General features: G+C 37.8%; 1 protein-coding gene across 1 annotated transcript in view; it reads left to right on the top strand.

Moving 5' to 3' along the window:
• Nucleotides 1-293: 293 nt before the first annotated feature.
• RFTN2 (raftlin family member 2) overlaps nt 294-22,050 on the top strand; it is a 59,654-nt gene continuing 37,897 nt past the window's right edge. Inside the window, exons 1-4 of the mRNA XM_007465694.1 lie at nt 294-664; nt 14,697-14,880; nt 16,442-16,556; nt 20,246-20,522. Coding sequence (XP_007465756.1) covers nt 526-664; nt 14,697-14,880; nt 16,442-16,556; nt 20,246-20,522 — 715 coding nt within the window. The 5' untranslated portion in view covers nt 294-525. The remainder of the gene's footprint in view (nt 665-14,696; nt 14,881-16,441; nt 16,557-20,245; nt 20,523-22,050) is intronic.

Raw genomic sequence — 22,050 nt, forward strand, 5'->3', positions numbered from 1 at the left:
AGGGGGGGCAGTGGGCACAGGAAAAAGGGAAAAGAGAAAACAGAAAAAGAATTGCACACCACCATGTCTGAATATAGCCTCTACTTGTAGATAATTCCATCTGATTTGCACTTTTGCCTTTTTATTTCCGTTCTTGGACCCCTCCTTTATCATCCAGCTAACTGGGATAGACAAAGCACTGTTGGTGCCCTGAGCGACAGAACTCTGGTGGGGGGCTGGCTGTAAATTGACGTGGCATGGAAATTCTCCGCTAAGTTGTAGCAGCTTGCATGTTTCTCCTAAGATCAAGCCCAGCCTCCCGGAGCTGTAGCTTAATCATCATGGGTTCAACGACTTTACAGAAAAATGGATAGAAAACGTCTTCAGCTCCTTTCTTTGGACTCAAATGTTTTCTTTTTGAGTATCTATGGTTTAGCTGAAAAAATCAAAGCAGTTAAGTCTGTAACTTTCTTTTTGCAGCTTAAACAACAGAATTTGCTGGTCTCCCTCCCCTATCCTGCAATTTAATTCCTTACAGATTTTGCCATGGGGTGCGGACTTAGAAAGCTAGAAGACCCTGATGATAGCAGCCCTGGAAAAATATTTTCTACCCTGAAGAGACCGCAAGTGGAAACAAAGACAGAATTTGCTTACGAATATGTATTGCTGGATTTTACTTTACAAGGTAATTTTTCCTTCTATTTTATTTGTTAAATGAAAGATTTCAGAGATAAGGGACTTCTAGTTTTTTTAAGTGTTGGTTTGTGGATTTTTAAACTGTTCCTCATAATCAGACTGTACAATCAATCTAACAATAATGCTTTGTTTCTTAATTACACTCTGAAAGATTTTTGTTCTGTTTGGTTTTTGTAAATTTGGCTCATATGTACTTTATAAAATTAGAAAAACTGCTTGGAAATAGTCCTTTCATTTTTAAATCAAATGCTTATTTGTAGAAGGACACATGAAAAATGTTCGCTTTCCAGCCAAATAGGTCTAGCCTTAATGACAGTTTGTGTTTTGAAAAAGATCTGAAAGGCACAAGAAGGTAGCATGTAGGAAATATTACTTGCATCATGTGGAAGAGTATTTGCTAAGACAATTCTGAGGTTTCCAACTGTGTTAATGTTGTGATTGTGCTATAGCCATTTGATATTTTTGACCAAACTAAATTTGAAATTTGAAAATACAGAAAAAAAGATAGTCTTCTGTAAGATACTTCCTTTGCTTGCCCTGTCCCTAACAGAGAAACTCCCTGTTCCAGAAAGTTGGAAACACAAATAAACAAGCCCAGATGGCAGCCCTGTGTAAGGAACAGAGGCAGCTCAACTTCACAAATACTTTACCTCACTTCTTTTGGAAATTTTACTGTACAATCGCATTGATAAAACTGAGTTTTTAAAAAGCAGAACTATATCTTTAATTACAGGGTATTAAAAGTGAAATTGAGTATCCTGCTTGCTGTTAGAATTTCCAGATATCAGTATTTTAAGTTCTTATTACAAAGTTATGCTTTTAATTCTAATAAGCCGCACGTTTTATCAGTTAATAGAAAATTTATACTAAGTAGATTATCATGTTGGATATTAATTTCTTTTCAACTTAAACACAAATTCTCCATTTTTTTTGGTTTGCTCTGTGAACAGTGCATCTTTGTGCAAGAAGGAAGAGCAGCCCATTTTTCTTTGTCAAAAACTGAGCTAGCCAGCAAGCAAACTCCCTTCCAGAGACATACACAAAGTCTGTACATATACTTTTAACATATTTACATTTCCATTTTTACCTAAGGCTAAGGCTACCAAAGGGGAAAATGTTAATATTCTTAATTTTCTTTTTAATTATGAAAGTTAAAATTAGATTAAAAAAAAAAGTAGATTAAGATAATGGTGACAATCGGAGAAGTAACCACTCAAATGAATTTTTTCTATACTTTTTCAAAAACCATCATTTGAGAAAATATTTGTGATGTGGTCCTATGTTTTCTCCATTGACTGTCCTTGTCAATTATCTTTTAGGACAAGTTTTTGTAAATCCACAGGATGCAAACACATATTTTCCTTAACCTCAAAACCCTGTCTATTCATAAAGTTTAGGCCAGAGCCATTTTGATCTGTGCTTTAAGATTTGCTGCACAACCCCCATAGGTTTTAAAGTAACTTGAATTTTTTTTTTCTGGATTTATTTCCACCCAACAATGTTAGCAATCTCAAACAAGTTTGTATAAATGCAGCCATCCTTGAATCAGAAAGATCTACAACTTTCTTCAGAAGTCATTTTAGTTTTATTATTATCAGAAGCCCTTCTCTCTGTGAAAGGAGTAAAATTTCTACCTTCCACTCTAGGTGTTTGGAGGAGGTAATAGAGTATTACACTATAAAGTGTAAGTATGGGCATAGTTTGCAAATGTTAACTCAGTAAGCAGGCACATATTTTAAAGTTGCACCTGGTTCCTATTTGGTCCAGGGGCCCAGTCTCCTGGTGTCCCTTTTCTCTACAATTCTTCCACATGTTTTTTGTTCTGTTTTGTTTTTGTCTTTGCCTTTGCCTTTGCCTCTGCCTCAGAAGCCAAGACTCTGTATCAGCCCAGCTCCACAAACCACCTTCCTCTCTTCTGTTGTCTATGACGCCCACCTATTCCTCCAGTGTGTAGAGAAGTGAGTCACATGGGGGTTAAAATATGCCAGCCTTCTTCGTTTAGTCCTGGCCATTCTGACCTGGGGTTGCTGTGAGGACTACTAAATAGTGGCATCTCCTGCCTCTCAAGAGACCACACGCAGTGAGCAACCTTTCAGGAAACAAATTGGTCTAGTGACAGCTGTGTGTGCTCACGAAGAGCCTGTCTCTTACCTTATTTTCCTCTGTTTTTCCAAACAGAGGACATGGGACAGAGAGTCAAGTCCCAGTGGGGCAAGAGGAGACCCTTTGAAATTTCCAGTGCCCTGTGTTATGGTGGCTATAGTTATCTTGAACAATTTATTGATTTTCCATTTAGTTCCATTCTCTGTGTGCATGTGTGCGTGTGTGTGTGTGTGTGTGCCTTTCCCACACTTTTTTGGGGGGGTGGGTACTTTGAGCCATTCCTTATATATCTCTATGGGAGAAATAATAGCCTAATCATTAAGCACATAAGGCTCTGGAGTCAAGTTCCTGGGTTCTGAATCTCGGCTCTTTCACTCATTAACTTGGCAAGTTTATAAATTTTGCTGTATCTCAGTTTCCTCATCTATAAAATGGGGGTTCTGATGGTGCTTGCATAATAGAGTTATTTTAAAAATTAAAGGAGATTATACAAAATAATCTCCTTGAAAAGGCACTTAGTAAGCACTTAATAAAAGTTAACTATCCCTCCTGGCTTTATGCCAGCTCTACTAACCACACTAGTGAGATTTCAGCACAATTTTTGTGATAAATTTTCTGGATTATTGTATAGTAATCTATACATGTGTATGTATGAGAGTGTGTCAGTATATATATGAGTACATCATAGAGTTTCTTGGTGAAAAGTTAAATTAACTCTGCAAATGATCCAGAAGGGTTTGTTTTACCTTCTTGTGCAATCCCAGAAAACAATCTGAATAACCATGGCCTTAAGGATTTTTAGAGCATGTATAGCTTTATGATTAAAAAGAAATTTCTACAGTATTAAAAACCCAACAGAAGGACAGATGGTAACTTCCTTATTTGACTTTCTAATAGAATCATGTAAAACACATTGAGTAAAATTTTCCTGGCCCCTAGCTTGATTTCTTATTATGAGAACAAGAAACTCTCATTGTCTTTTACCATCACTGTTACAGTAGTAATACATTGATGTATGGATTCTGTAGAAGATGCTGATAAGTAGTGAAAACAAAAAAAGGAATAAGGCATAGTTTCTGCCCTCCAATATTTTATATTCTAATTGGTCAAACTGGACAAGCTCATGAACTTCTCAAGGTCAGGAACTATGCCACATCCACCTCTGCACTGCTGTGTTTTGCACAGTGTTTGGCACATGACCAGTGGCCAATAAGGTGTGTTGAAGTAATGAATGAAAAATTGCAATACGAGATACAAGAGGTATCAGGAAAAGGAAAAATCAATTTTGAATAGGATAAGCTGGAATTCAAATTAGGACTTTAACTGAACCTGAAGGAAAAAATAGGGTTTATATAATCAGAAAAAGATTAAGAGTTTCAAGGGCTATTGAAAGAAGAAGTGAGGGGGCGTCCCTGTAAGAGACATTACCAAGAGGAACTTAGCCTGTGGCTGGCTGGATATGAAGGGACAGAAAGAGTGAGGAATCCAAGATGACTTCCCTGTTCTGAGCCTGAGTAACTGTGGAAATAATGATGCCTCTTACGGTAGGAGGGGCGTCCCACAGGGAGTCAGTTGGTGAAACAGCAATTCCATTCCAGGCACGTTGCATGTGAGGTGGCAGTGGAACATCCTGGCAGAGAGACTTACAGGTGCACGGCAGAGATGATGACTTCCAGGAGGAATTGAAGTAGATAAAGTCTTAAAGAGGAGAATATGGGCGGAGCATAAGTGTCTTGGGCTGAATCATCAGGCATATTTAGCCATATTTAGGACAACTCAACAAAAATGAAATAGAATGAGGACAATTGCGACTGTATAGCACCAGAGAACACAAGGAAAAGGAGGGTTTCAAAAAGCAAGAAATGGTCAGTAATCGTAAATACTAGAGAACGTTCAAGAATAATGAAGATGCAGCACTGAAGAGAATGCATTTAAAAATTAACAAGAGATGAATAAAGTATCAGAAACGAGGGAAGGAAGAAAAGAAGGTCAGTCCAGCTAAATTTTGTCTGTCTGAATCTAATAAGTTCTTGAGTATTTCCTCAAGCAGTCAAAAGATTTTCAAATGTAAAGTGCTATGTAAAAAGAAATTTATAATAAAGATGACTAAATTTACTCAAGCATCAACATAATCTCTGTCAGGTAAAAAAAACTGCATAAGGACTTTCCTTTATTTTTTTTTTTATTTATTTATTTATTTATTTTTGGCTGTGTTGGGTCTTCGTTGCTGCATGAGGGCTTTCTCTAGTTGCGGCAAGCGGGGGCTACTCTTCAGTTGCGGTGTGCGGGCTTCTTATTGCAGTGGCTTCTCTAGGGCATGGGCTCTAGGCGAGCAGCCTTCAGTAGTTGTGGCACATGGGCTCAGTAGTTGTGGTTCTCGGGCTCTAGAGCACAGGCTCAGTAGTTGTGGCAAATAATAAAACTTCACAATTTCAGACTGTTGGGGGAAAGAAAGATCCCATTCTGACCTGGGGGAGTAGGGAATCTCTGAAAATAGCAAACAGTTGACCCACTTAAATAAATATTGATGTTGGGTGAAAATACATTTCTACTGCCAATCTACGTTATATTGGGGGTTTTTCTTACATCTGGTGGACATTTATTTATCCTTTTTTTAAAATTTTTATTGGAGTATAGTTGCTTTACAATGTTGTGTTAGTTTCTACTGTACAGCAAAGTGAATCAGCTACACGTATACATATATCCCCCCTTTTTTTGGATTTCCTTCCCATTTAGGTCAGCACAGAGCATTGAGTAGAGTTCCCTGTGCTATACAGTAGGTTCTCATTAGTTATCTGTCTTATACATAGTGTCAATAGTGTATGTATGTCAATCCCAGTCTCCCAATTCATCTATTTATTCTTTGAACTAACACTTACTGAGCACCTACTGAGCTCCAAGTGAGGAATAAAGCCTAGTCCTTGACTTCTGTGAACCTGCGTCCTAGTAAGCTTCCTGCTGAGGAGCCCTGATGAATAATCATCTATTTACAGTGCTTACACTCTATGCTGTGATACAAGCTTTGCTAGAAGTCTGAGAGTTATAGAAGCAGAAGAGCACCTCCACCTGATTGGTGGGATCCAGAAAGACTCCTTAAAAGAAGTGCCACCTCATCCGATCTAAAGAATGAGTGAGACTCAGACAAAGGTTTATATCTAGAATATACAAAATACAACTGAAAATCAAAAAAGGAAAAGACAATCCAATAGAAAAATAGACAAGGAACTTGGACAGGTGGCTGATGAAACAGGAACTCTAAACGGTCAATAGACATATGAAACGGTGCTCAACCTCATTAGTAATCAGGAAAAATTCATGTTAAAACCACAGTGAGAAACCACTACAAATCATCCGAAATGGCTAAAATGTCAAAAGACTGCTAATACCAGGTGTTGGTAAATTGGTACAACCATTTTGAAAAAAACAAAAAATGCTCTGTCATTACCTAGTTAGCGAAGATCCATATACCCAGTGGAAGTGTGCACACGCATGCACCATGCAGCACATACAAGAATGTTGATAGAAGTGCTATTTGTAATAACCCCAAAAGTGTGAACAACTCAGAAATCCACGAACAAGAGACTGGAAAAATAAATTGTGGTAAACTCATACAATGCAACACTATACCGCAGAAGTGAGCCAACTTATTCTGAAAAGGGCCAGATAGTAAATATTTTAGGCTTTGTGAGCCGTGTGGTCTCTGTCACAGCTACTCAGCTCGGCCAGTGAAGTGCCAACATACCATATGCAACAAAACAGGCCGTAGGCAGTCCTTTGCTGTCCTCTACTATACTGCAATGAAAACGAACAAACTACAACCACACAAGCTGCCCAAGATTAATCTCACGACCTTAATGTTCAGTGAAAGTAAATAGACACAAAATACTGTATGATTCCATTTATATAAAGCTCACAAAATTGGCAAAACTGAACTGTAGTGTTTGCTTGCATTCTTGCATAGTAAACTAAAAAGAGCAAGGAGTGAGGGCCATAAAAGTCAAGGTAAAAAAAAAAAGTCAAGGTAGCACAGAGCAGGAGAGGGGGATTGTGATTGAAAGGGGCAGGAAGGGAGGCTTCTGGTGTGCCCGCCATTTTCTGATTTTTGAATGGATGGTGGTTACCAAATGCTGGCAGTTTTAAGTATGTTTTGTGCACCCCGTTTGTATGTTACATTTCTACCCCCACACAAGATGTTTTTAAAGGTTAAAAAAAAAAGGCTGAGTAAGGAAGTGGGGGTAAGGCAAACAAGGCTGAAAGACAAGCTGTACAGACTCAGAAACGAGAGGAAATCTCATGGTTTGTCTGGGAACTACAAGTAAAACCAAACAGGCAGAGTGCAGCACATGCAGGAGGCAGCAGTGAAACACAAGGCTGCAGGAGTCAAGCTTTGCTAGAAGTCTGAGAGTTATAGAAGCAGAAGAGCACCTCCACCTGATTGGTGGGATCCAGAAAGACTCCTTAAAAGAAGTGCCACCTCATCCGATCTAAAGAATGAGTGAGACTCAGACAAAGGTTTATATCTAGAATATACAAAATACAACTGAAAATCAAAAAAGGAAAAGACAATCCAATAGAAAAATAGACAAGGAACTTGGACAGGTGGCTGATGAAACAGGAACTCTAAACGGTCAATAGACATATGAAACGGTGCTCAACCTCATTAGTAATCAGGAAAAATTCATGTTAAAACCACAGTGAGAAACCACTACAAATCATCCGAAATGGCTAAAATGTCAAAAGACTGCTAATACCAGGTGTTGGTAAATTGGTACAACCATTTTGAAAAAAACAAAAAATGCTCTGTCATTACCTAGTTAGCGAAGATCCATATACCCAGTGGAAGTGTGCACACGCATGCACCATGCAGCACATACAAGAATGTTGATAGAAGTGCTATTTGTAATAACCCCAAAAGTGTGAACAACTCAGAAATCCACGAACAAGAGACTGGAAAAATAAATTGTGGTAAACTCATACAATGCAACACTATACCGCAGAAGTGAGCCAACTTATTCTGAAAAGGGCCAGATAGTAAATATTTTAGGCTTTGTGAGCCGTGTGGTCTCTGTCACAGCTACTCAGCTCGGCCAGTGAAGTGCCAACATACCATATGCAACAAAACAGGCCGTAGGCAGTCCTTTGCTGTCCTCTACTATACTGCAATGAAAACGAACAAACTACAACCACACAAGCTGCCCAAGATTAATCTCACGACCTTAATGTTCAGTGAAAGTAAATAGACACAAAATACTGTATGATTCCATTTATATAAAGCTCACAAAATTGGCAAAACTGAACTGTAGTGTTTGCTTGCATTCTTGCATAGTAAACTAAAAAGAGCAAGGAGTGAGGGCCATAAAAGTCAAGGTAAAAAAAAAAAGTCAAGGTAGCACAGAGCAGGAGAGGGGGATTGTGATTGAAAGGGGCAGGAAGGGAGGCTTCTGGTGTGCCCGCCATTTTCTGATTTTTGAATGGATGGTGGTTACCAAATGCTGGCAGTTTTAAGTATGTTTTGTGCACCCCGTTTGTATGTTACATTTCTACCCCCACACAAGATGTTTTTAAAGGTTAAAAAAAAAAGGCTGAGTAAGGAAGTGGGGGTAAGGCAAACAAGGCTGAAAGACAAGCTGTACAGACTCAGAAACGAGAGGAAATCTCATGGTTTGTCTGGGAACTACAAGTAAAACCAAACAGGCAGAGTGCAGCACATGCAGGAGGCAGCAGTGAAACACAAGGCTGCAGGAGTTTTCATGGTCATAATGCGATCTTTTGCATATCTGCCTGTAATTATGAGCTCTGTCGTCCCTTGGAGTTTGAGTGCATTTCAAAACCACAGTTGTATTACTTCAATTAAATATATTAATGAGTGACTACAAAGATGGCACCTTTATTGAAAACATAAAGTGTTATGTAATTTGGACGTTATTTATATAGTAGTTTATGTTTCTAAGTAACTTAAAACATTTTGATAAGTAGAGTAAACCGGATACTCCTTTTAACATCTGTACATTAGATTGATTAACAATTTATAGTAGTCAAAAGCTTTAGCTCAGCTGTGTCTGAATTTTCACAAATTCTGAATTAACAGTGATGCAAATCAATGAAGCTTTACTTTCCTGTCGGTGCTCGGATGTACTGGCTTTGGAGTCATTCTGTCTGTTTCAATTACAGCCTTACCGCTCACTAATAATTTGGGCAAGTTATCAAATCTCTCTCTTCCTGAGTTTCCTCATCTGAGAATAATGATAATATCTGCCTTGTGGAGTTTTTGTAAGGGCTAATTAAGATTAGGCATGTAAAGCACTTTGCATAGTGCCTGGCACAAAATATGTACTTGGTACATGTTACTTATTATTTTTTACTATAATTGCTAGATATAATATGGAGTTTGACAGTCTGTTCCCTTTTGAAAATATGGTAAAATTGCTTGCCAGTGTTTGTACATAGTGTTTTTATCTGAGGAAACAATGTTTCATAAATTTTTCAAAACTACATACCAATCTTCAGAAGTAAATTGGTGGAAAGAGCATATATATGTCTTGGACTGGTTTCATAGAGAACATCATCAGAGCAAACCTTTTGGCATTGAACAAGTTCTTAGCTTTTTACTAGAATGTGACTTTTTTCTATTTTTAAAATTTGATCTTTGTCTATGAAGATTTTAAGCAAAGGACCATAAAAAACTCTACTGATATTTTATTTTGGAAACTATGAGGATAAATGATAGACTTGCTTAACCTTCAGCACATTTCAGTTTTAATCAGAAAAGTCCACTCTGCATGTATATAGTTTTCAAAGCAACTACAAAATACTTTCCTTCACCAGTTCTTCACAATAGCCTTGTAAGGTGTAATAAAGCTTTTACAAATCGTGTAGCATTGATTGAATGGCAACCAACCCCACCCATTAATGCTGTCAACAACACCATTTGTTCCTTCTCCCAAGGAACTCGCAGCGGTTGGGGAGCTAAGAAGAGCAAGATGGCTTGCAGCTGCTGCTAACTGCCTGTGCTGTTCAGTTCTAGCCAAAACAACCACACCTCCCCCCTAATTTCCTGTGTTTAAAAAGTAATAGAGTCTCTGATATTACTGCCCCAGTGTAAGGACATCAAATCAAAGGCTTGGCTTCAAACACCAAGCCTATCTTGGAGACATAATTATGCACTCTGGTGAGCACTGATGAAAATGCCTCACTCTGTGTGCACAGCTTGCCCCTTCCTCACATCTCTAAGCTGAGTCAGGCTGCCAGTCTCTTTTCAGCACAGTTTAAAACATTATTAAGAATCGAGGGGATTACCTGAAGGGAAGTTCTCAACAAAATTCCCAGATTTATTTCACCTTTCCTTGCTCCTAGGTTTACCTTTCTTGAATGACACTGGCATCTTTAAAATAAATCACAATGTAGGATAAGAAGGGCAATTTGTTAACAGAATGAACCCCAGCCCTCCTATCACCATCATCCTCCTGTCCCCACTAATGAGGAAGATTTGGATCACTTTCTGTGTCCTAGGATGCTGAACACTGTCTAAGATGGTCCGGGTGGCCTGGCCTGGACCTGGGCAGGCTCTGGTCTGCAGAATCCCTGGGGCGACCCAGAGGAGAAGCTACAAACCAACAAGACATGGGCCATATTCAGCCTTTAGACAGGTCTCGCTTGGTGTGTATAGTGTTAAGATATTTGAATTAACTGTCACTTTTTAAAGTTGGGAGATATTACATAAGAATCTGGATTTGGGGGTTTTCTTAAAAAAACAGAAGATCCAGCAACACTGGGCCGACATGACCACATGGCAGCACTGGACCAGGGCTGCTGCACTCTTGGGTAAGGTATCAAGTCTTCCCCAGTTCCCTCCTTCAGCACAGCCCCTTTCCTTGTTTTATCAGGCTGATACCTTTGGACATTTGAGTCTGGGACTCAATGGAGCAGATCAGCGTGAGTTAGGGACTGTTATTTGGAGTGAGTTGGCAGGGGGGACACCTAATCTATAGGGTGAGTTAGGGACCTGAGATCTAGAGCATGAGTTAGGGGCCTCTGATACAGAATTCTACAGATGGTGAGCCAGGCTGGGCTTTTGGAATAAATCCAGATCTCTACAATGATCTTCCTGGAGATTTTTTTAAACCAACAATGACACCTCGGAGGGCAACTTTATTCGAAACTATCTTTCTAAGCTGGGCCACCAACAGACAGACAGGCACATCACTGATATTTGAGTGTTTACTTTGTACCAGGCCCTGGGCTCATGTGTTACAATTACTATGAAAGCAACTCTATGAAGTTAATACCATTGTTTGTCCCTTTCTCAGACAGGCAAATTAACTTGTTCCAGATCTAGTAAATGGCATGGGTTGAGCCCAGGTGATTTGCTTCCAGATCTTAATGCTCTTAGAATAGTGTGCTGCCTCTCGTTCCATAGGGGAGGACTTTATTTAACAAAGCAACTAATAGTTGTATAGCACATGCTACATGCCAGATACTTTCTAGGAACACATTTAAACTTATTTAATCCTAACAACCCTATAGAGTAGACTCTATTATTATTCTTACCTTGAAGATGAGGAAACTGAGGCACGTGGGTGCAAAGTAGCTTGCCAGGCTAGTAAGTGGCAGAGCTGAGATTTTCATCCAGGCAGTCTTGTCTGAAGGTCTTTTTTTTTTTTTTTTTTTGGCTTGTGGGATCTTAGTTCCCTGACCGGGATTGAATCCTGGCCCTCAACAGTGAAAGCGAGGAGTCCTAACCACTGGACCACCAGGGAAGTCCCCCTAGAGTCTATTTTCTAAACTACTGCTCCATGAGCACCCTGGAGCTCTGCTCACTGAATATGTTAATGTTACAACCAATTTTTCATTCAGTTGGTCCTTTAACAAGTATTTTTCAAGCACTTATCATAATTGTCATGTCTATGCCGAGTGCTATTTATCAAAAGACAGAGACCTCCAAATAGAAGAACATGCACATTTGAGACAGTTGAATAATTAATGTAAAGCACTGGGCCCAAAATGACATGATCTTTACAAAAACTTATGTGTAAGATATGCTTATTAGTACTGATGTACAATTTTTTTTCTCCCTTTCTAACTTTACTGGATTTCTCAGTTTGTAATTCTTCTCAAAACTTCTGTGTGTGTGTGTCTTTGTGTTTCAGGCATTAACATTTCTTTTGCATTGAACTCAAGACAATAACCTTACTTTATTGAGAGTGCAAGAGGATGTAGATTAGACTAGAAAAGCTGGATTTGTTCCACTGACACAAAATTTCTCTGACATCACCAGAGAACAAGGTGTTCCTTAGAAATACATTCTCTACCTGAACAGGAACCTCTTTAAGCACCAATGTCCTTCTGTTATAGCTATCTTCTTGTGATTCTATTTAACGTGTTACAAAATTCTGCCTTTGAAAACCTTGTTCTTAAACAATAGAACGGAGGGAATGATTTCATTATCATTATCAATTTGGCCAATGAAGTGTAGAAAGCCCTTTAAGAGACCTCAGGCTGTAAAGTTTTTACAGTTCTTTTATCTAGTTTTATAATTCATTTTATTCCCTCTGATGTCATCTGTCCCCCTTGCTGCCATCACTGTGTCCTTGCTACTTCTATCCCAGTAGGGGTTCCAAGCCTCTACCAAAAGACTTAGCACTAGACCTGAGATGCTTTTAAGTTGTACACACAAACACAGAATTAATAACATTGAATCTCATAGTCAGAAAGCTGTGCCCTTTTCAGTTCTTTTTAAGCCTTCCAATCAGTTTGGAGTTACTGTGTCTTTAACACCTCTCTAATGGCTAATTCTCCCTTTCAACAAAGAGAGAGCAGCACTGTGGCTCAGTCCTTGGCTGATAACAGTATCCAGCTAGAATTTGATAAGTATTTTCTTTTTGTTGTACTTATTTGTATGTAATTTTCTACTTATGGTAAGTGATTCTGGTTTTATGACTTTAAGGAATTCTCAGTCTAACGGCAGAGACAAACACATAAACAAGTATCTATAATACAGATTGATAAGGAACTAGTAGAATGCACAGCACAGAGGAAGGAATGATTAACTCAACTTGGGGAGCAGGAAAGGAAACGAAGTTCTGGCAACATGAAACAGTGTGCCAGGCTTAGGAACTCCCGTAGTTCAGTCCTGCTAAAGCAAGATATACAAGGAAAAGGATGACAAGAGTGAAAGCTGAATAAGTTGACAGAGGCCAGACAATGAAGATTCTTTTGTATCATGCTAAGCATTTCCATTTTCTACAATAAGCAATGAGATCCATTAAAAGACGGAAATTTTCTTTAAATTTTTGTAGGATTAGTATATAGTTCTAAAAATAAGTTTAGGCTATGTTTCATTCCTTAGTCTTAACAGTTTATTCTAGTTTATAGTTTTTTAGTTCCTTTGTTTGGAAATCAGGGTTGATAGTTAAAATACTAAAAAAGTAAGACCAAATGAATCATAGAGTGATTGCCACACAACCATTCAGAACTGGGTCATTTTGCAATGAAATCCAGCTGTTTCTTCCAAAACCAGGATCAGTCTCTTTGTTTTTATTCCTATTCATAATGATGAAAATATATTGTAGATTAGTTTAAATCCAAAAGAGGATGAAAATTTGAGTAAATGGATTCATGCTGGTTTATATAACTTTTCTTTGAGTGCTTTATTTTCACTTGAGAAGTTGACATGAACCCACGTGAATCCAAGTGGTGGATTTCTGTTCCATCACGTGGATATTACTGTAAGAGGAGGTAGGGATTTCCTCTGACCCTTTTTCCTTGTCTGCTTCTTAACCTACTTCCTGTGTTTGGGCAATTAACAGCAGCTATTTGCTGGACAGCACTGACCACACTGACAGAAGGCCAACAGCCAGCACTGCCCCTACCTGGAGTTCATTTCATATGTTTTGTTATTCAAGAGATAGCCAAACTGCAGCTCCATTTCTAGTTATTAAGTCTTGGTTGTTTTCCAGAAAATGAGAAATATTGTTACAGAAAATGAAGTTGTTTTTAAAATTAATACTGCTAGAACATTCATTTTCCCATATGACACACCCTTTTCCTTTTACTAAAAACTATACAGATTGTACTATTCTATAGTTTCTACAGATTTGCCCTGCTTCAAAGGAATGTTTCAACTGCATATCAACTTTGCGTTTAAATTTCCTGTGTATTTAGAATTCTTACTTATTAAGAAGAACTTCTGGTTGCCTTTACTTTTTCAATTTCTTTACTCAAGTATTTATATAAGTGCCATAAGAAACCATATTTTTAGTTTCCCAGAGAAACTTAAAACACGATTTTTTTGAAATGTAATTAGAAATAAGAAAGCACTTGACAGAGACTTCCTTGGTGGCACAGTGGTTAAGAATCCCCCTGCCAATGCAGGGGACATGGGTTCAATCCCTGGTCCGGGAAGATCCCACATGCTGCGGAGCAACTAAGCCCACGTGCCACAACTACTGAAGCCCACACACCTAGAGCCCGTGCTCCACAGCAAGAGAAGCCACCACAATGAGAAGCCTGTGCACTACAACGAAGAGTAGCCCTGCTCATCACAACTAGAGAAAGCCCATCGTGCAGCAACGAAGACCCAACAGAGCCAAAAATAAATAAATTTTTAAAAAAATAATAAAAAAATAAAAATGTGTCTTTAAATAAATAAATAAATAAAATATTTGAAATATATAAATAAGGCATTGTATTTCTACTTTAAGACATATTGGTAATACTAAATGTCTGCCAGCTGCTAAGATTATTTTTGCTTTTTCTGAAATTAAATTAGAAAATATATAATACCTGTTAGTAAAACTTTATTTGAGATTAAATCATATGGATACATTTCCTATTCATTAGTATTATCATACGTAGATAGAAATAATATGTAATTCAACTTTATGAACGTGCAAATCTCTCTTTGCAATTTGACATTTCAGCTTCGCCAAACCCAGAAGTAATCAAGATAAATTCAATTCTGGATATAGTAACAAAAGTGGAAGACTACTATCTTAAAGGATATATTGTTGGGGCTATTCATCCTGTTATACAACCTGTTGGGCAGCAAAAACACCTGCCTGCAAGTTATCTATACAGGGTGGTGCTATCGCGCTTGAAATTAAGGTAAGCCTGACGCTCCAGAAAACTGTCATACTAAGAAGTTGTTGAGAGAGGCAGTTTTCTTTGGCTAAAAGGAAAGCACGTTTGAACAAAGTGATGGAGAATAAAGGATAATTAGGGGTTTTGGCTTAAGGCACATTTTCCAGCAGTTGAACCTCGATTGGGAGAAGGAAACTTAAATCGCCTTCCTTAAAACTTCTCATAGATTTAGCCCCTTGCAGACAAACAGGTCCTAGGTAAGGATGTCAGTGAAAAAAGGGAAAGGAAAATAGACTCAAGAAGCACCTGAAAGCTGATATAGCAACTTCAGCAAATGAGGGGGTATCAATTAGCTATATCCTATCACTGGGCTAAAAGAGCTGACTGAACAAGTTCACTTTCACTGAGTGTTTTTTTTTAACTGTCCTGTATTGTTTTATTAAAAGTGGCAACAGAAACTATTTCTAACTTTCAAAACTTTTACAGCAAAAAGGCCTACATGCCAAGTTCTCACAAACTGGATAGCTCTTATCAACTTTTTCCAAAAACTAGGATGGGAAAGCCAGAAAGCCATCCATTTTAGGTTCTTTTTTAACTTTTTTAATAGCTGTTTTTCCAAACAATACTACAAACGTTTTTGCCAACCAAGCTTGTATGTTTCATAATATTCAAAATACTGTTACTCCTTCCAGTGAAGAATGAAAATAACCAGACCAATGTCTTTGATTAACACATTAAATTTTTTTTTACACAACTCTCCAACTGTATCAAAATCATCTCAAAGACCAGGGTAAAAACTGTGTTTTCTCTTTATAGCGATTTTAACTATGAAAGAGCTAAGCTGAGAAGGGAAAATGAAATAAGAGAAAAAGAGAGAAAATTGGGAAAAAAAGAAGAGGCTTTAAAAAATCCCAGATGTGCTTTTTAGGGACACTGTCTGCTACTGAGTAACTAACTGCCCACTTACACATGTCTGAGAGGGCATGTACACAAGCAGCTTTCACCATGACAGGGCACCTCATCAGATATTTACTAGTTCAAGCATTACTAAGTAAATATGCCATTTACCACACCATAGCAACACTTATGTCCTAATTACAAATCTTACAAACCATGGATAGATTATTTTTCTCTTTTCGCATTACTTCAAATAGATTTAGCAGTGCCCTGCCAGGGCTAAGAATAATCAAGGGGGGAAGATCAGAAGAGAAGAAAAAGGAAAAAGACAGGACAATACTTATCTGCACTTAAATAGGATTGTTACTTGTGCTTTTGTACAATAATGAGGTATAATAGTGATCTAAAATCATTTCTCATAACTTATCAAAACAACAGATGCAGAGCTTTTCTTTCATGTTAAATTAGAAATTAAATTAATAGAGGTTTTAATTAAGGAAATCTAAATTAATAGAAGTTATTGTGTTTTTCCAATATTTTTACATAAGAAGACAGCCATTAGAGTCGAAATAACAAAGAAAAAGGATTGCCTTGAACTTATTTGTGAGTTACTCGCTCCTTTTCATATGAGCGTATTAGCTGAAAATCAGCAATTGGCTTCCAACCATAAACATATTCTCTGTTACAGCACGAAGCATTCGACAGCACCCAGTGGACAAAGACGCCCAAGGCTTGTGATTGAGGAATGTCCTCTAACTTTTGAGACACAAACAAATGACGTAGCAAAAGAACTGATAGAAAAGGTACTAAAAGTATACATTTTTTCATGGGATATTGAGAAATATTTCATATTTCTTCTTCATCAATTTCCTTACCTACTTTAAAAAGAATAGGAAAATGATAGGTGACTTAGTCTACCAGAATTTAAAACAAATTGAAGCACAGGTACCAAATTGTAGAGTTAAAAACAGAAATATAGGCCAGTGAAACAGAATGGAAATGCCAGAAATAGATTTATACATATATAAGAAATTTCATAACAAACCTGATGAAATAAAATGGGGGAACAACCATTACTGCGTAAGTGCTGCTGGGAAAATGGGCAGTTGTTCTATAGGAAATAGACTCCTCACATTTCACATGAGATAAAGAGGTAATTTTTTCACGTGCAAAAAATCTGAAAGAAAATGAAAGAGTGGACATATTTAATTATGAATAGATTGAGTAATTTGAGTTTGAATATATAAATATGTTACATACTAGGAAAAAAAGAATCGGGAGGAAATCTGCAGCAAATGTGTCTTATGGAAGCTTCATTTTCTGAATATATACGAAATGAATACAAACGCATGAAAGTATATTCAGTCTTGAATGGACAGACAGAATCCATGGACAGAAAGGAAACACAAATAATAAAGCGACATTTGGCAAAGGGTTCAACCTAACTAATAATTTTTAATGTAAATAAAAACTGAGAAGTAATAACTTACCAGTATTAACTGAGAAATTAAATTTAAAATATTAAATTCAATGTTGGAAAGACCTTTAAGAAAACATTCATATACATTCATATACAATGCAATTGGCATTGTAATAAATTAGTACAGTGTTTCTGAATACCAGTTTGGTAATAAAAGTCATAAATCTTGTTTTATTTTGTGACCCAGTAATTTCCTCTTTAGGAATCCATTCCAAGAAATTAATTGAAAAGGGAAAAATCATGTTTATACAAAGATATTTTAATCAACAGTGAATAGGGGCCAAATTCTCAACAAGTGGAAAACTGAGAAGGAAGCAATGATCTATCAATATGATAGACTATTTTATGGGCATTGAACATGACAACTATCTTAACTGTTGAGAGAAAAAAGTCTATTCAATATAACTTAATTGAACCTTAAATGAAAAATTGAACACTATATGTACATTGATTAAAACCCCAAAAAAGAATTGTACATTCATAAGTATTCTAAACTGACAGGATTTGATGGTGAAAGTTTGGGTTGTTTTTTTTTATTTTAGTTGCATTGTCATATGTGTAAGGTTTAGCTTTTATTTAAATGAATACTGCCAAAAACCTAAGGCATTTCCTGTCAAATAAGAAACTGTGAAATTTGTTCCCTGTTTCTATTTTTCCCAAGCTTTAAATGACCGTGTGTGTAAGATTATCTGTGGTTTGTGTTTAGCCAGTTAGAGCTGCCAATGATACTTCCCATTTAGATATAAAGTCACCATTTAATAAGGTTTTTCAGGAACAGTCTTTGAAACTTGATTTTTATAAACAAGGTACACATACTATTTACTACGACTATTCTGGGAAAAAATTTTTTTTTTTTCTGGGAATAAATGCACTCCAGAAACAAAAATCTAACTGCTAATTTAGTCTTAATAGATCATCATGAGAGCATTCATGTTGTATTTGACTTCCTGGACACAAAGATCTAATTTAAACAGGAAAGTACTGTTATTTCAGCAATTAGAGTAATGAGGTTATTTTATGAAAAGAAAAGCTTCAGGAAAAATAGCACGTGAAATATTTGAACATGGCCCCGTGTATGAACAAGAGCAATAGATGAGTGCCAAATATTATTTTTGAACGGCTGCCTGATATAAAGAGTTGATTGTTAAACAGCTAGATTTTAAGTCATTTTAACATTATGTCAATGTTTGCTCTTTTTTTTAATTTAGATTTACAAGTGTTCTCCCTAGGATTTTTAAATAAAAATCACATGAAAAACATCAATCTTGCAACTTAAAAAACGGAAAAGACAGTAATACTCTATATCATACCAGCTTTTCCAGATAAAACTTTTTAGTAATAGAGAAAGTCTTCTGCAGTTTTTCCCCCAAATCAACGAATAAGACCTAGAGAAAGCACTGACATTAAATTTACCGGTTTCTACCTTCCTCCACACCACCTCCTTCTCCTCTCCTGGGAAACCTGATATAAAGGACAACTTATGGTTATTTTTAAGGCTTCTTGCAGTGTCACAGTCTTAATATGTTAATTTATAGAAGTAAATGATATTGTGCCAGCAGTGTTTGCCCAAGCTCCATACACCCACACCCTCTGTCCGTCTCAGCTAAGTTACAGCAGCCTCCATTGCTGTCTGGTTTCACCCCGCTTCTTCCTGGCCTTTTTCATTCCATTTTATTTCTGACTATAGATGTTTGCACTTGCAACCTCCATCATAACTCTTTCTTCGCCTCCCAGGTGAATTTAAAACATTTAAAATGCTTGAAACAGTGGCCGTATAAAAGATGTTGCTATTTCTTCATTTTAACTTATTTAACGAGTACTTATAGAGCACCTGTAAGTACAAAACACTGCAACACAAAAGTGAGTAAGATAGTGCCTGCCCTCAAAAGAATGGTCAACTTAACACAGGAGAAAGACGTGGACACAAAAAGAACAAAGAAATGATGCAAAAGCAGAGAAAGAGAAAGGTGTTGAGCATGAAAATAACCACTCTTAGGGTCTCAAATTATTTCACTGGCATTATTTCATGTGCTTCTGAACCCTATTCTTTAACTGATAGGACTGAATCTAATCATGTGTATTTGGCCCAGAAAAGAGATAATAGTACCAAGATATAAGAAAATCAGAAACTTCTTAAGAGTGGTAGTATGAATTGGGCTTATGCATTTGTCAAGAATTAGTCTTTTAACAATTTTCTTTACACACAAGCAAACAAGGCTGTATGTTTTCTGCTTTTAAATTAATGTCTCTTCTTTATTATCAAGATGTATTTGGTAATTTTTTTCTTTTTTTATGGAGGAGAAAGAGTGGCTTTATTTCTTTGCCAGGCAAAGAGGGAACACAGTAGCCTAGCGCCTCAAGAACTCTGCCCCCCTCCCTGGGACATAGGGAGAGGTCGGTAATGTTATTTTTGAGGATTTCTTGGGATAGTTTTAAATTTTGCTTCATCTAGAGAAATGATTGTTAACAGGGCTGCAAAAATCATGCTATGGAATTATCAGTTCTTCCCAAATAGTAACCTCTTGGAGAAAATATAATTTTAAAATTAATTAATTAATTTACTTATTTGTTCGTTTATTTATTTATTTTGGCTGTGCTGGGTCTTGGTTGTGGCACACGGGCTCTTCATTGCGGCGCAGGCTTCTCTAGTTGCGGCACGCGCGGGCTTAGCTGCAGTATGTGGGATCTTAGTTCCCCAACCAGGGATCAAACCTGCATTGGGAGTGCAGAGTCTTCACTACTGGACCACCAGAGAAGTCCCGAAAATATAATCCTTGTTTTCACAGTTTCTAAAATGTATCAGTTCTGTTTGAAGAAAGCAGGAACATAGTGTGACAGGGTCTTAGGATTGTTGCTATATTAGAGGTCATTAATTTGTTTATGAATGGGTCTTTACTGGCCGATTTACTCCTTTTCTAATGGATTTCCTTAATAAGCCTGAAGGTTAATTGATAAAGCAATCAATGCAAATGAAGTTTACATTTTGTTCTACCATGTCTTTTTAAACTTCAGATTAATGGAGGTGCTAAAAGAGGAATGAAATTTGTTGGATTCATATCACAGCACTGTCCACTTAAATTCTGCAATGGAACCAACCATGATGGAGATACAGAATCAGCACTACATGTGAGACACAGTTCAGAGGAAAACTGTAAAATTTGGAATGAAGGAACATTAAGTGGGCAATCATCTGAAAGTGGAATTGAGGAAGAACTACATCATGAAAGTGGACAGTGTCAAATGGAACGAGATGGCAGCCCCAGTTTCTCTAAATCAAGAAAGGGAGAAGGTAACAGACAAGATGAGTAGAAATAGGGTGTATATTAGTTTTAATTTAGCAAAAATATGTTTTTGAGGGTTTTTTAACACATATGAGGAAAATTAAATCTCTAATGATTATAAAGATGAAAAAACTAGTATAAACTTGTCTTGATGTTTTTAAATTATTGCACCTGGAATAAGGTAGTGCAGTTTTCCAAACAGTTATCCTTAGCATGGTCATACAACACCATCCACATAACGAAACTTGGTGTTGAAAATTGGTTCCCATTTAGTCGTACACCAACTCCTCTGTAACATGGAGGCTGTGCATGTATATACCAAAAAAGTGATTCTGTAAAGAACGCTGTTCTGATTTATGTTTCTCCCTATAAACAGTGTGTGAGAATTTTAGTTGTGGCCTTTCCCATTTCATGGGTACTTTTCACCTTTGAAGTTAATTGGCTTTTTTTGATCACCAGTTAGAATATTAAAATGCACATCATGATGAAACAACTAATATAACAATAGTGGCTGCATTCTTCTTCTTTTTTTTTAATTTATTTTTGGCTGCACCGGGTCTTCGTTGCTGCACGGGAGCCTTCTCCAGTTGCAGCGACAAGGGGCCACTCCTCGCTGCGGCACGCGGGCCTCTCATTGCAGTGGCTTCTCCCGTTGCAGAGCACGGGCTCTAGCCATGCAAGCTTCAGTAGTTGTGGCTTGTGGGCTCTAAAGCACAGGCTCAGTAGTTGTGGCTCATGGGCCTAGTTGCTCTGCGGCACATGGGATCCTCCCGGACCAGGGCTCGAACCCCACGTCCCCCACATTGACAGGTAGATTCTTAACCAATGTGCCACCAGGGAAGCCCGTGCCTGCATTCTTAAATAACTTTAAGCAATAGTTTTATTCTTCTTTGCAGCTAGCAAGGCTTCCAAGAAGTTGAGGGTATTTTTTAATGTATTTCGGACTGTTCTAAGTTTTCTGATACATTTACGGGCACGCTTTAAAAAGCACTAATAAAGAAAATCAAAGACTATGTACACCTTAGAGTTAAGAGTCTGCAGCCAGACTGCCTCAGTGTCTTTAATAGAAATGGTGTTGTTGTGAGAAGTAGACACGAGATGTCTACAAAGTGCTTAGCCCAGTGCCTGGCATAGAATAGACTCTTTATTAAGTTAGCTGCTATTAACTGATCCTTTGATCAGTGTTGGTGCTAAGGCCACACACAGTGGTGGCATCGGCTTTCTGGGTTGTGGTGAGATTGCTCAATATTCGTGCATGGCAGAGACCCACTGGACCACGGTCAACACAGCCTCCTTAAGAAAGGACCCAGGGCTTCCCTGGTGGTGCAGTGGTTGAGAGTCTGCCTGCTGATGCAGGAGACACGGGTTCGTGCCCCGGTCCGGGAAGATCCCACATGCCACGGAGTGGCTGGGCCCGTGAGCCATGGCCGCTGAGCCTGCGCATCTGGAGCCTGTGCTCCGCAACGGGAGAGGCCACAACAGTGAGAGGCCTGCGGACCGCAAAAAAAAAAAAAGAAAGAAATGACCCAGAGCATT

This window comes from Lipotes vexillifer, unplaced genomic scaffold (genome assembly GCF_000442215.2).
Source record: "Lipotes vexillifer unplaced genomic scaffold, Lipotes_vexillifer_v1.1 scaffold113, whole genome shotgun sequence".
Lineage (NCBI taxonomy): Eukaryota > Metazoa > Chordata > Mammalia > Artiodactyla > Lipotidae > Lipotes > Lipotes vexillifer.